Source organism: Procambarus clarkii, chromosome 32 (assembly GCF_040958095.1).
Source record: "Procambarus clarkii isolate CNS0578487 chromosome 32, FALCON_Pclarkii_2.0, whole genome shotgun sequence".
Taxonomy (NCBI): domain Eukaryota; kingdom Metazoa; phylum Arthropoda; class Malacostraca; order Decapoda; family Cambaridae; genus Procambarus; species Procambarus clarkii.
In genome coordinates, this window is record NC_091181.1 from 32,354,427 (window position 1) to 32,370,437 (window position 16,011).

General features: G+C 49.5%; 1 protein-coding gene across 1 annotated transcript; it reads right to left on the bottom strand.

The window, feature by feature from the left end:
* Nucleotides 1-5,550: 5,550 nt before the first annotated feature.
* Nucleotides 5,551-7,203, bottom strand: LOC138370508 (uncharacterized protein DKFZp434B061-like). Its single transcript, XM_069334884.1, has one exon. The coding sequence runs from the start codon at nt 7,201-7,203 to the stop codon at nt 5,551-5,553; it is 1,653 nt and encodes a 550-aa protein (XP_069190985.1).
* Between the last annotated feature and the right edge of the window lie 8,808 nt (nt 7,204-16,011).

Genomic DNA, 16,011 nt, shown 5'->3' on the forward strand with positions numbered 1-16,011 from the left:
GCCCCTCGGGGCAAAATTTAAAATGTAATGTTCAAGCCCATTCTGCCAACGTTAGAAGTGAAGCATCTAACGAGTGATTGGTAGGCACAAGACGGGGTCTAATTATAGGTGGTTCTACAGCTGGTTCTATGTAGTGCCACAGCTGGCCTCCACGATGCTGGGGCCAGATCCACGAAGCAGTTACGCAAGTACTTACGAACCTGTACATCTTTTCCTCAATCTTTGACGGCTTTAGTTACATTTATTAAACAGTTTACAAGCATGAAAATTTCCCAATCAACTGCTGTTATTGTTATAAACATCCTCCTGGTGTTTTCGGAACTCATTAATTGTTTAATAATTGTAAACAAAGCCGCCAAAGATTGAGAAAAGATGTTCAGGTTCGTAAGTACTTGCGTAAATCTGCTTCGTGAATCTGGTCCCTGGCCGGCAACCTATATATAATATAGGTTGATTATAAAACCCTTGCTACACTGTACCTTTTCATCCTACCTGATGTGTTAGATTTTATGGTGATATATATATGGTGATATGTGTTTTAACAGTCTCCGTGGTGTAGTGGTAAGACACTCGCCTGGCGTTCCGCGAGCGCTATGTCATGGGTTCGTATCCTGGCCGGGGAGGATTTACTGGGCGCAATTCCTTAACTGTAGCCTCTGTTTAACGCAACAGTAAAATGTGTACTTGGATGAAAAAACGATTCTTCGCGGCAGGGGATCGTATTCCAGGGACCATAGGATTAAGGACTTGCCCGAAACGCTACGCGTACTAGTGGCTCTACAAGAATGTAACAACTCTTGTATATATCTCAAAAAAAAAAAAAAAAAAAAAAAAAAGATTAAGGACCGGCCCGAAACGCTATGTGCGTTAGTGGCTTTGCAAGCATGTACAAATGCCAGTATTATGTAATATTGTACAATGTACATTGTACATTGTGAATAAATCATTATTATTATTGTGCTCATAGTAACTTATAAAAATGACTTCGTCCGTACACTTACATGCCCGAAACGCTTTGCGTAATAGTGGCTTTAGGCATTGTATGTACTAGCTCTACCTATAAGTCAACCAATCTTTGTAAACATTTCTTGTATGTATGTACCTTACCTAAATAAACATTTATTTATTTATTTATATTTATCACGTGCTGGAACACCCTAACTACACGTGGCGGCCATTGATGTTACTTGTATTTTAATGATTAATTACAAAATATATACGTAAAGAAAATGTGTGGAGTAAGTGTACCACTTTAACCAGAAGTGTACCACTGTAACCAGGAGTGTACCATTGTAACCAGGAGATAGTGTACCACTGTAACCAGGAGATAGTGTACCATTGTAACCAGGAGATAGTGTACCATTGTAACCAGGAGATAGTGTACCACTGTAACCAGGAGATAGTGTACCATTGTAACCAGGAGATAGTGTACCACTGTAACCAGGAGTGTACCACTGTAACCAAAAGTGTACCACTGTAACCAGGAGATAGTGTCAACAAGAGAATGTATAAGATTAGGTTAAGCAGTGGCAGGTAATAACTGGAGGCACTGTGGCAGGTGAGAAATCAGACCTTTGGTTATGTTGCGTTTTCAACGCTATCCTGCCCCCTGACGGGTCAGGCGGCGGGACCAAAGAGCCAGAGCTCAACTCCCGCAAACACAACTAGGTGGGTACACCTCGATGCTGGGCCGCTCTCTCTCTCTCTCTCTCTGGTTGCTGTAGGAGTTGTGCCTCATGATCTCTAGCTAACCAATGGTCAACCACCGGCCTGGTCAACCTGTTCCAATAACACCCCCCCCCCTCCCTACCAACCTTATTTTCTTTCCCGACCACCTGCGGAACTGTATCACGACAAATGTGTGTACATGTGTGCACGCAGGTCCATGTACACGGGCCGTCTGACACGCACACACACACGCACACAGCACACACACACACACACACACACACACACACACACACACACACACACACACACACACACACACACACACACGGTGGTTATGAGAGCCATGAACAAGTCTGCACAATAACAGTACCGCGGCCTCACCCTCTGTCAGTGTCACTGGATCACACCAGTTGAGGGAGACACGTCCCATGAGTGGTGTGCTATGCCATACTGACGATGGATTAGTGGATTAGGCTGTGCTAAGTCAACCTTCCAGCGGGACTCGCCGTGTCCTCGGCCACACCAGGTTAGGGCTGGACAGCTCGGCTCTTTGTTCATAATATATTCAACAGTTCGGGTTTCGTGAAGGCCTTTGATGATGTTGTTGGCTTTGTATCTCTTTGTTCGGTCCGGAAATCCGTGTCCCCGAGGTCCGGTCTCTGCCCAGGCCTCCTGGTTGGTGGTCTGGTCAGTGTTGGACGCTACTGTTAAACTGTTTAGCGATATTTCAGGTTTCAAGATGACCAGATTCACTCAAGATAACGTTTGTTCTGACCCCACAGGTTATAGACTCACTCAAGATAACGTTTGTTCTGACCCCACAGGTTATAGACTCACTCAAGATAACGTTTGTTCTGACCCCACAGGTTATAGACTCACTCAAGATAACGTTTGTTCTGACCCCACAGGTTATAGACGGCATCTTAACAATTTCCAAGCCGGCCACTGTGAGGATATAATTTGACCCAGAAGATTTGGCTCTTTTTCTGAAGATTTTATTGGAATCTCTCTCTCTCTCTCTCTCTCTCTCTCTCTCTCTCTCTCTCTCTCTCTCTCTCTCTGCCTCGTACTTGTCATTTAAGAGCCGACTAAAACGAATTAAGTGAATCAGAAGCAACTACAACCAGTTTTCCAGGATTAAGCGTGAAGTTATATCCAGCAATATATATATATATATATTTATCTCAATTTCTCCACATCATCTTTGGTTGGTGCGAATACGACAAGATCATCGGCGCAGCAGACAAGATTGGCCTTAGTACTGCCTATGCAGCAGGCAGCTCTACTGGCTCTCAACTATTGCAACAATGCATAGAGATAGAACATAATAAGGGACTAAACACCGCTCCTTGTTTGACTCATGAGCCTATTTCACTGGCGCACTGCATACCTGATAACATGCATACGTATCTTAGCAGCTACAGGACAAAGTCCTTCACGAGTCAGGGGAAGTGAGTAAGTAATTATCATAGTCTCCCTCAACCTGGGAAAACTCTGTTACACACGAGTCAGGGGAAGAAGGGATCAGAGGGAAGCTCCAAGCCATTACGACTATATAACACATGGAAGGGGTCAGGATAAGGATTTTGGGGATGGGACGGGGGGAAGGAATGGTGTCCAACCACTTGGACGGTCGGGGGTGTGGTTGGGCAGGAGTCAGGAGAAGCAGAGTACAGGTGCTGGGAATCCCAGTAGCTATAGCAGCGGGAAGGAGGCAGCGGACGGAGGTGAAGGTTATACCCGCCTGCTGCAGGAGACTCTTAGCATGCACGGCGCCACCCGTCCCACTCCGTCAGAATAAAAACACCTGATCCACTCCTCAGACGTTCCTCGCACGGTGTACTCTTCTCTCTGTCCTATCAACCCTTCCTTCCACTAGAGGACATCATCCACGACATCCTCCAGCGTTTACCTGACATCAGGATTAATGCCAATCAGAAAATATATTGAATTAAACGATCTCTCGCATCAGCCGTCGTGATCACTCTAGGAAGCAAAGGTCCTGGACGCTCACGGGAGATGGCGGCCGGTGGTGTAGAGCCCCCGCGGGGCTTACACAATACTGGCGGGTCGACGTCACCGCCGCCAGGGCCTTCCTCTTGCCTGCCCGGGCATCGTCCCCTAGCATCATGGAGCCGCGTGACCGGCCAGCATGACGGTGAGGCAACAGTACAACCTGTCCTCTTAAAAAGAACGTCGCTTTTGGCCGTTTGCCAGTATGGCCGAATTTGGATGTAATTTGAAAATGAAAAAAATATGAAAATAAATTTGTGATTTTTTTTTTCAACAACAGTAAGTTAAGGGTCCTCTGATAGGTTAGGTGGGCAGGAAATTCTCATAAAGTTTCAAAACGTTATGAAAAACGTTAATTTAAAGTGTCCTCTCATAACCTCTGCGCGTACGCCGGACGACTCAAATAGAAAACGGAACAGAACGTCACTTTTGTGAGTCGATTTCATTTCAAATTACGTCCAAATTTAGCCATAGCGCCGCGCATACGAGCCAAAAGTGACGTTATTTTTAAGAGGACGGGTTGAGGTCCTTACCTAACAGTATCTACAGCAAGTTGAGGTCTAGCCCCTTTATCACCCCGGCATAGTAGCCTCGTTGTACCTGATGCGTTATAACTGAACCATTCTGACGATCAAATTCTGTCGAATCTGGCGCTAATATTGTGGATGGAGGTGGCTTCTACAACTTCTTTCAGTACTTGTTGACTACGAGAATTCCTTACATTCCTGCCACTCATTTCCGTTTCCAGCTTCTACGTGAGTCCTCTTTTTCCTTTTCTCAATCTAAATAGGCTATCCTTGTTCACCTTGTTTATTCCACTCAGTATCTTGGATATTGTGATCATATCCACTCTGTTTATCCTCTTGGGTTGTGAGATCGAGTTCTATTGGCCTAATGTCATAGCCTAACCCCCCTTAAGTCTGACACTCGTTGTAAGCTTCTGGCTCAAGGGAGCGGCCTGCTACAACACTTACACCAACCAGGACTTCAGATGACAATTTAAACACTTAATAACAGCCACTATACACCTGTGTTACCATTCACACACCTGTGCTACCACCCACACACACCTGTGCTACCACCCACACACCTGTTCTACCACCCATACACCTGTGCTACCATCCACATACACACACACCTGTGCTACCATCCACACACACACACCTGTGCTACCATCCACACACACACACCTGTGCTACCATCCACACACACACACCTGTGCTACCATCCACACACACACTCCTGTGCTACCATCCACACACACACACCTGTGCTACCATCCACACACCTGTGCTACCATCCACACACACACACCTGTGCTACCATCCACACACCTGTGCTACCACCCACACACCTGTGCTACCATCCACACACACACACACCTGTGCTACCATGCACACACCTGTGCTACCACACACACACCTGTGCTACCATCCACACACCTGTGCTACCACACACACACCTGTGTTACCATCCACACACACACACCTGTGCTACCATCCACACACCTGTGCTACCACACACACACCTGTGCTACCATCCACACACACACACCTGTGCTACCATCCACACACCTGTGCTACCATCCACACACCTGTGCTACCACCCACACACCTGTGCTACCATCCACACACACCTGTGTTACCACCCACACACCTGTGCTACCATCCACACACACCTGAGCTACCACCCACACACCTGTGCTACCATCCACACACACACACACACCTGTGCTATATTATGTCTACGAATAGAGACATTTAATAGATCGTCACCCGTGTGTTGTGAGGTGTGTCAACACACCAACACCTTGCCTCCCAGGGTTAGGTGTCAGTGTTGAGCAACAGCTTGTGGCCAGGTGGTATTTCAACACCACCTGGCCACGAGAATATATTCCCAGGTAATGCTACTCTCAGCGGCGCCCTCCCTCACACCCGACACTGTCTGCTGCATAAACTGTGCCACTCTGAGCACACCAGGCGAGGGCTGTACCACAGTGGAGGAGGCAGGTGGGGTAGCCACAGTGGAGGAGGCAGGTGGGGTAGCCACAGTGGAGGAGGCAGGCGGGGTAGCCACAGTGGAGGAGGCAGGCGGGGTAGCCACAGTGGAGGAGGCAGGCGGGGGTAGCCACAGTGGAGGAGGCAGGCGGGGGTAGCCACAGTGGAGGAGGCAGGCGGGGTAGCCACAGTGGAGGAGGCAGGCGGGGTAGCCACAGTGGAGGAGGCAGGCGGGGTAGCCACAGTGGAGGAGGCAGGCGGGGTAGCCACAGTGGAGAAGGCAGGCGGGGTAGCCACAGTGAAGGAGGCAGGCGGGGTAGCCACAGTGGAGGAGGCAGGCGAGGGCTGTGCCACAGTGGAGGAGGCAGGCGGGGTAGCCACAGTGGAGGAGGCAGGCGGGGTAGCCACAGTGGAGGAGGCAGGCGAGGGCTGTGCCACAGTGGAGGAGGCAGGCGGGGTAGCCACAGTGGAGGAGGCAGGCGGGGTAGCCACAGTGGAGGAGGCAGGCGAGGGCTGTGCCACAGTGGAGGAGGCAGGCGGGGTAGCCACAGTGGAGGAGGCAGGCGGGGTAGCCACAGTGGAGGAGGCAGGCGGGGTAGCCACAGTGAAGGAGGCAGGCGGGGTAGCCACAGTGGAGGAGGCAGGCGGGGTAGCCACAGTGGAGGAGGCAGGCGGGGGAAGCCACAGTGGAGGAGGCAGGCGGGGTAGCCACAGTGGAGGAGGCAGGCGGGGTAGCCACAGTGAAGGAGGCAGGCGGGGTAGCCACAGTGGAGGAGGCAGGCGGGGTAGCCACAGTGGAGGAGGCAGGCGGGGGTAGCCACAGTGGAGGAGGCAGGCGGGGTAGCCACAGTGGAGGAGGTAGGCGGGGTAGCCACAGTGGAGGAGGCAGGCGGGGGTAGCCACAGTGGAGAAGGCAGGCGGGGTAGCCACAGTGGAGGAGGCAGGCGGGGGTAGCCACAGTGGAGAAGGCAGGCGGGGTAGCCACAGTGAAGGAGGCAGGCGGGGTAGCCACAGTGGAGGAGGCAGGCGGGGTAGCCACAGTGAAGGAGGTAGGCGGGGTAGCCACAGTGGAGGAGGCAGGCGGGGTAGCCACAGTGGAGGAGGCAGGCGGGGGTAGCCACAGTGGAGGAGGCAGGCGGGGTAGCCACAGTGGAGGAGGCAGGCGGGGTAGCCACAGTGGAGGAGGCAGGCGGGGGTAGCCACAGTGGAGAAGGCAGGCGGGGTAGCCACAGTGGAGGAGGCAGGCTGGGTAGCCACAGTGGAGGAGGCAGGCGGGGTAGCCACAGTGGAGGAGGCAGGCGGGGGTAGCCACAGTGGAGGAGGCAGGCGGGGTAGCCACAGTGGAGGAGGCAGGCGGGGTAGCCACAGTGGAGGAGGCAGGCGGGGGTAGCCACAGTGGAGGAGGCAGGCGGGGGTAGCCACAGTGAAGGAGGCAGGTGAATTGATGCCGACATGCAAGCAGTTCTTCATGGCCCACTAGTATCGTCTTCTCAATGCCTAGTTGGTCACTGAGAACTCTCATGACGCAGGAGTTGTCTCCCAATGACGCAAGTGTTGCTGCTCCTGCTTGTGGAACCTGTGCCTAGTTAGCTTCACATAGAATGACAACGTACACTGCAGGTATGGACCTCGTGCTACCACGGGCGGGACATGACCACGTTGTAGTAGTTACCGATGCCCTTCCGGTATCGGCCTAGATGCTCCTGTGACTGCGAAGTGCGGCTGTCCACAGCACAATATGGTCGACATAAAACCCAGGTAGAGTCATGCTCCTTTTCCGTAAGGAGGAAGTAGATTTGGTAGGTGGGTCTATCTGGGGATTGCGGCATACCTTAAATTCGAGTCAGAATTCAAGTATGCCTCGAAATGTTCACCTGTGTTGAGCAAAGGGGGGGAAATGTATACAGTATGAATGTATTATGGCTGAGCATGGCTTGGAGTTCAATGAGGTTGAAGGTGCGTGGAGCGACGATCAGAATGTCATGTATATAGTACTAGACAATGACGGGAGCAGGAATTATGGTTACGAAACGTCTTGCTTCAAGCGATTCTAATAACAAGACTCCCCCTCCCCTCCCCCCCCCCCCGAAAAAAATCGCTAATTGGGCAGCCCTTAGCGATGTGAGCACCCTTCATGGAGGGCTGTTAGTGTTGGTAAACTCTGTGTAAGTAAGTAAGTAAGTAAGTAAGTAAGTAAGTAGTAAGTAAGTGAGTGAGTAAGTAAGTAAAGTAAGTAAGTAATTTTCCTGGACTTCGACCCCCTCCACTTCCCCACAGATCGAAGTCCATGAAAATCAAAGAAAAGACTTATTTAGTCTGTGGTGGAAGTGAACAGTTATTTCCTGGGCCTGTGGGGGCCTTGGTGAGTGTATGGAGGCGACATATAAATTACCTCACCACATAGTTGCTTTTGATTTTGATGTTCTTAGTGGTGTTGCGTGTGAGCCGCGACCAGGAGACGACGTACTGTGTGTGTGGAGGCAGACGCCACGTGGGTCACGTCTGTGGCACTTGAGCAGTCAGGTCCACAGGAGGCCATGCGGGTGCCCACTGCCCAAGCCACCAACCTCAGGCCCAGGCACACCATTAACATTAGAGCTGGTGCTTGTTATCGTCCCGTAGGCTGCCGTCACAGACGCCTGGGCACCCACCACACAGCACACCAGGAAAAAAAATACCATCTTGAACCCTAACACCACTGAATGGGAAATATAAAAAAATGGGTCAATTTCCGCATGCCTTCCTCCCCCCCTTCCCCCCCCCACTCTCTCCCCCCCCCTATATAGGCTAAGCCTACCCTGCCCTAAAGACAAAATACAATTATCCGAACATGAATCGTTCCAAATGCCTACACAGGAAAACGTTCGCCCAGTTGTGATCTGTATATATCTGCCTGTGTCCCCCGGGTCGTTCTTCGCCCCTCGCTCGAATCAAGATCTGCTTAACGGGTATATACCCCGTGCCCCGTTACACACTGAGATGCTGCCCACACACACACACACACACACACACACACACACACACACACACACACACACACACACACACACACACGCTACTCTCAGGGTACTCATGAGTACACCTCGAACACAGTGCTGTGTACTGGAACACACTGCCGTGTACTGGAACACATTCCTATGTACTGAACACACTGCTGTGTACTGGAACACACTGCCGTGTACTGGAACACATTCCTATGTACTGAACACACTGCTGTGTACTGGAACACACTGCTGTGTACTGGAACACACTGCTGTGTACTGGAACACACTGCTGTGTACTGGAACACACTGCTGTGTACTGGAACACACTGCTGTGTACTGGAACACACTGCTGTGTACTGGAACACACTGTTGTGTACTGGAACACACTGCTGTGTACTGGAACACACTGCTGTGTACTGGAACACACTGCTGTGTACTGGAACACACTGCTGTGTACTGGAACACACTGCTGTGTAATAGGTAACAAACAAGTGTACTGTTTACACTTGAACATGGAGGAATTAAGTGATCCACGACCCAGTCGTATAAATAGTCACCCATAATAAAGATGGTAGCCCTGTCAACCGTGCTATGAAGAGCCACAATAAGGAAGGATTCCTGAAACTGCTGCCCAATTGAAATTGGTGTGTGAGGTGACCAGGACGTGGCAATGGTCGTACAGGTGTGGACCAGGTGTGTGAGGTGAGCAGGACGTGACATTGGTCGTACAGGTGTGGGGGGCAGGTGTGTGAGGTGACTAGGACGTGGCAATGGTTGTACAGGTGTAGACCAGGCGTCCTTATTACCATATTAACAAGGTCGCCGCCACCAGAACCAGTACACGTCGGTGAAAACATTCCGAGAAGAGAGCTTCGATCAAAGGAATAAGGTGAAAAGTCTTTCGGGGAAATTTTCGAGGGTAAATGAGTGTGTGAGTCATGTGTCCAGCACGTGTCATAACACATACCAAGGACGCTGGAGGGAATCACTAATCATATAGGTTGGAGGTCAAGCTGATGTGTCAACAATTTTCCCCGTATGTGAATCACCCAGGGGCCAGATTCACGAAGCAGTTACGCAAGCACTTACGAACCTGTCCATCTATTCTCAATCTTTGGCGGCTTTGTTTACAATTCTTAAACAGTTAATGAGCTCCGAAAGCACCAGGAGGCTGTTTATAACACTAACAACAGTTGATTGGCAAGTTTTCATGCTCGTAAACTGTTTAATAAATGTAACCAAAGCCGTCAAAGATTGAGGAAAGATGTACACGTTCGTAAGTGCTTGCGTAACTGCTTTCGTGAATCTGGCCCCAGGTGTGTGTGTGTGTGTGTGTGTTTACCATAGGCGAGACAATGGATCATATCTGGTTTAGCGAGCCACATATAGTGTCCCTTGACAGACTAAAAAAAAAAACGCAGCTAGGGGGGGGGGGGGGATTGACATGTCTTTATTTTTGTTTACATAACATGACCAGTAGCTACAGTTCGCTATAGTTAGCGCAGTCGGCTCACAACCCAGTGTTCCTGGGTTCGACTCCTGAGCAAAGCAAGACCACGTTTAGCCACGCTGTCTTACACCTGATGCCACTGTTCACTTGTGCTTCAGGCGTCCGGCAGTAAGGCAAATGTTGTGGCTGCATCTAGGGGACAATCAGTCGTTTCTTAAAGACGACCTTGATAACCACGTTATTGTGACTCACCGTGCCAAATAAGTCCACTACGGGCTCACCATAGCCGGTGCTACTTGGTACCTGTTCCGAGTAGCTGAATCTATAACAACAACGTTGGGCGACAATGGTCATCCTCAGAACTAATTAGTCAGCTGTCATACCAGGAACGGTTGAGGGCCAAAGGGCTAAGAACACTACAAACCAGACATGACAGGGCTGAGCTCATCTAAACCCAGCCCATCCTCCTGTTTTCTTGAGGTTATCTTGAGGTTATCTTGAGGTTATCTTGAGGTTATCTTGAGGTTTTCTTGAGGTTATCTTGAGGTTATCTTGAGGTTATCTTGAGGTTATCTTGAGGTTATCTTGAGATGATTTCGGGACTTTTTAGTGTCCCCGCGGCCCAGTCCTCGACCAGGCCTCCACCCCCAGGAAGCAGCCCGTGACAGCTGACTAACACCCAGGTACCTATTTTACTGCTCTAGCTGACATTATCATTATAAGGTGAGAAGGACAAATGTAATTGTTAATATAAAAATCTCCGCTGAGGTCTGATGAAGACCTCTTGTGCCCTCTGTAATCCTTTTTGCGCTACCGCTCACAAGATGAGTATGGGGGTGCACCTCTGACCGCCGCTCACAAGATGAGTATGGGGGTGCACATCTGACCGCCGCTCACAAGATGAGTATGGGGGTGCACCTCTGACCGCCGCTCACAAGATGAGTATGGGGGTGCACATCTGACCGCCGCTCAGAAGATGAGTATGGGGGTGCACATCTGACCGCCGCTCACAAGATGAGTATGGGGGTGCACATCTGACCGCCGCTCACAAGATGAGTATGGGGGTGCACCTCTGACCGCCGCTCACAAGATGAGTATGGGGGTGCACCTCTGACCGCCGCTCACAAGATGAGTATAGGGGTGCACATCTGACCGCCGCTCACAAGATGAGTATGGGGGTGCACATCTGACCGCCGCTCACAAGATGAGTATGGGGGTGCACCTCTGACCGCCGCTCACAAGATGAGTATGGGGGTGCACCTCTGACCGCCGCTCACAAGATGAGTATGGGGGTGCACCTCTGACCGCCGCTCACAAGATGAGTATGGGGGTGCACCTCTGACCGCCGCTCACAAGATGAGTATGGGGGTGCACCTCTGACCGCCGCTCACAAGATGAGTATGGGGGTGCACCTCTGACCGCCGCTCACAAGATGAGTATGGGGGTGCACCTCTGACCGCCGCTCACAAGATGAGTATGGGGGTGCACCTCTGACCGCCGCTCACAAGATGAGTATGGGGGTGCACCTCTGACCGCCGCTCACAAGATGAGTATGGGGGTGCACCTCTGACCGCCGCTCACAAGATGAGTATGGGGGTGCACCTCTGACCGCCGCTCACAAGATGAGTATGGGGGTGCACCTCTGACCGCCGCTCACAAGATGAGTATGGGGGTGCACCTCTGACCGCCGCTCACAAGATGAGTATGGGGGTGCACCTCTGACCGCCGCTCACAAGATGAGTATGGGGGTGCACCTCTGACCGCCGCTCACAAGATGAGTATGGGGGTGCACCTCTGACCGCCGCTCACAATGTAAACAGTATATGAACTAGACCACACACTACAAAATGAAGGGACGACGACGTTCCGGTCCGTCCTGGACCATTCTCAAGTCGATGCTATATGACTTTGAGAATAGTCCAGGACGGACCGAAACGTCGTCGTCCCTTCACCTTCAAGTGTGTGGTCTGGTCCACATAATTTAGCCACGTTATTGTGACTCATCGCCTGCGTAAACAGCATACTTCTACTCATTGTTTACAACATACACTCTGCCTCACACTTCCCTCATGTGTGAGGTAATAAGTATACTTGTCCCGTGTGGGTGTGAGAGGGCGTAGGCAGAGTATGCATCATACCCGGGTATTATGTTGTTAGTGGGGCACGCTACTGCTGGCTCTATGTTGCACACTGTGTAGCGGTGCCCCTACGCACACCTCCTCACCACAACCCGTCCTCACACCAAGTCCATTCCATCCAGCGGTCGACCCCATAGACGCATTCGTTAATTTTTAACATGCTGTTCATTCAAAATGGGAATTTTCTCAAATATAAATTAATATTATTATATATTAGCATATTGCACATATGTAGGTACTTGTTAGGTGTTTAGGTTCTGTTGGCGATTATTTGTATTTGTAGTACGTGGGTGAAGCATTTACAGCGTTGTGGTTCGAACAGAACTCGTTAGTGAAGAACTTGTTCCGGAAGTGTTCGAACGAAATCAGTTGTGAGTCGTGTGTAAACCGTTTTTCATTCATAAAGAGCTGGGTTTGGCGGATGGATTGAATGGACCTAGGGACCAGTGTTTATGAGGACGGGCTGCCTCATCAACCCGTCCTCTTATAAATAACGTCACTTTTGGCTCGTATGCGCGCGCTATGGCCAAATTTGGACGTAATTTGAAATGAAATCGACTCACAAAAGTGACGTACTGTTCCGTTTTCTGTTTGAGTCGTCCGGCTTACTCGGCAAGTTTAGAAGAGGATTCTTTCCATTAACGTTTTCCATACCGTTTTGAAACTTTATGAGAATTTCCTGCCCACCTAACCTATCAGAGGACCCTTAACTTACTGTTGTTGCAAAAAAAAAAATCCCAAATTTATATTCAATTTTTTTTCATTTTCAAATTACGTCCATATTCGGCCATACGGGCAAACGGCCAAAAGTGACGTTCTTTTTAAGAGGACAGGTTGTGCGGCCCCGTGTACTGCACCCCGGCCCGTGCACGCCCACCACCTCCTGCACCACCACAAGACTTCTTCATTCATAAACAGATGGGTTTGGCGCCCAGGGGGCAGATTCACGAAGCAGTTACGCCATCACTTACGAACCTGTACGTCTTTTCTCAATCTTTGACGGCTTTGGTTACAATTATTAAACAGTTAATGAGCTCCGAAGCACCAGGAGGCTGTTTATAACAATAACAACAGTTGATTGGCAAGTTTTCACGCTTGTAAACTGTTTAATAAATGTAACCAAAGCCGTCAAAAGATTGAGGAAAGATGTACACGTTCGTAAGTACTTGCGTAACTGCTTCGTGAATCTGGCCCCAGATTACCAAGCTAATGAAGACGGGATGAATCACGTGTATGAACACACAAGTTTAGAGGGAACCCGTGCACTAATTTTCAGTAATATTGTGTACTCAATGTTTTGCGACGAATATTGCCTTTCTAAGACAGACACAAGGAACGCAACACTGTCTTAAGGGGAACACAACTCGGCCCAACAACTAAATCACGTAATTGTTGTGTCGTGGCGTGACCTGCCGGCCCCAGCACTCGGGTCACGATTATGTGTTGGTGTTGGTGTAGGGAGTCGTTGGTCGGAGGGTGTGGAGGTGGTCCTTGAGTCGAGGGTGAAGGACTAGGGGGACACAGCTGGTCCGTGAGTGCGTAATGAGGACAGATTACTTGTGGCATGACACGAGCGGCCTTGTGCTGTGCCTGTACTCGTCTAGATGTACTCTCCTTGATGTACTCTCCTAGATGTACTCTCCTTGATGTATTCTCCTAGATGTACTCTCCTAGATGTACTCTCCTAGATGTACTCTCCTAGATGTACTCTCCTAGATGTACTCTCCTAGATGTACTCTCCTAGATGTACTCTCCTAGATGTACTCTCCTAGATGTACTCGTCTAGATGTACTCTCCTAGATGTACTCTCCTAGATGTACTCTCCTAGATGTACTCGTCTAGATGTACACAGCTAGCTGTACTCGCTGGGTTGAGATAAGGCTTCTAGCCCCGCCTTCCGGAAGGTCACAGATTAATGTAATGACTGGGCTCCCACGCTCTGATAGTTACATTTAAATTTCTTTTAGGGAGTTAGTATGTGAGCGCCTTCTGCACCTTGCCTGTTTCACTTGGTGACGGCCCTAACACTGAAAAGTCCTTCCTGACGCCTCTGGGACTCATTGGTTTTTGTCTAGTCTCCATCTGTGCCTCACCTCGTTCTGCTGCTCTTAGTTTTCAACACTACCGATTTCTATATTGTGTTAATTTTCATAAGAATCATGTATGTCCTTATCATGCAGGCGATGAGTCACAATAACGTGGCTAAAATTATGTGGACCAGATCACACACTAGAAGGTGAAGGGGACGACGACGTTTCTGGTCCGTCCTAGACCATTCTCAAGTCGATCGACTTGAGAATGGTCCAGGACGGACCGAAACGTCGTCGTCCCTTCACCTTCTAGTGTGTGGTCTGGTCAACATGTCCTTATCATGTTTCTCCCTATCTCTTCTCTCATCGAGTGTGGTAAATGTCGGGTTCTTCTATCTTTCCTCATAGGTCTAGCCCTTCAGCTCAATATCCTTTGACTTTTCTTAAGTCATCCGTGTTTTTCTCAGGTGAGGGTTCCATGCTGAAGAGAAGGTCTCACCTTGGGTGTATATAGAAACCCAGAAGGCTCTTTGGTCCAGGTTTTTGACAGGTAAACAGACGTTGTCTAGTATTGCATATGCTGCCGACATTATTAGGCTAATGTGCGTTAGGTTTGGTTATGTCTACACACGACTTTTCCTTTTCTGATTCAAGAATCTGTCTCCCCTCCATCATGGACAACTGAGTTGGTCTTTTCTATTCGGTTCTTATCCTCGTAACTTTGCATTTGGCTGGGTTAAACTCTAGCAGTCATTTTGTTACACCACTTCTGGAATGTATTGAAATCCGTTCGAAGGGTATTACAATCTGTCTTGGTTGTTCTCATTAGTTTTGCATCGTTCTTAAACACTGATATGAACGTTCCAATTTCCTTAGTCAAGTCTTTGACATTTATTTGAAACAGGATGGGCACCAACACCGACCCATTTGGTACACCACTCGGAACTTCTTCATTCTAATATCTCCGCTCTCACACTAACCCTTTGCTTCCTGCCTGAGAGGTGGTGCTTGAGTAGAAGTCTTATGTGGGACGGTGGCTAATGCTTTCTGACAATCCACGACTATACAGTCTGCCCATCCTTTTCTCTTTCCTTTGCAGAAACCTCGTTCGCGTTTTGAAACAAAATGTTGCTGTTCTAAATATTGGACCAATAGAGAGTAGACTTTTGTGTCACTGAGTTTGGACCAACTGGAAAAGGTTTTACACATCAGTTGCTAATAAAACATTGTTCTTACCTTTTAAATTATCTTCCGAGTGTGTTCTTTCACTACGGGCTTACTGTTAGCAGGACAACACCCACCATCTTCCATCACATTGTTACTATTGGCCAGTTGGGGCCCCATGTGGCGCCATTCTTGGCGGTTCAGAGTTTGGAGCGAAGCTGTGTTTGATGGTGGCTATAGTTAGCCTGTCCTGGCACAGCCCTGTACTCCTCCCTCCCTCCTTTGTTGTTCTCATGGAGAGTCTTACAAACTTTGCTTTGTCTTCCCATTATGTATTTAATTCCTGTGTGTGTGTGTGTGTGTGTGTGTGTGTGTGTGTGTGTGTGTGTGTGTGTGTGTGTGTGTGTGTGTGTGTGTGTGTGTGTGTGTGCGCTCACCTAATTGTGCTTGGGGGGTTGAGCTCTGGCTCTTTGGTCCCGCCTCTCAACCGTCAATCAACAGGTGTACAGGTTCCTGAGCCTATTGGGCTCTATCATGTGTGTGTGTGTGTGTGCGTGTGTGTGT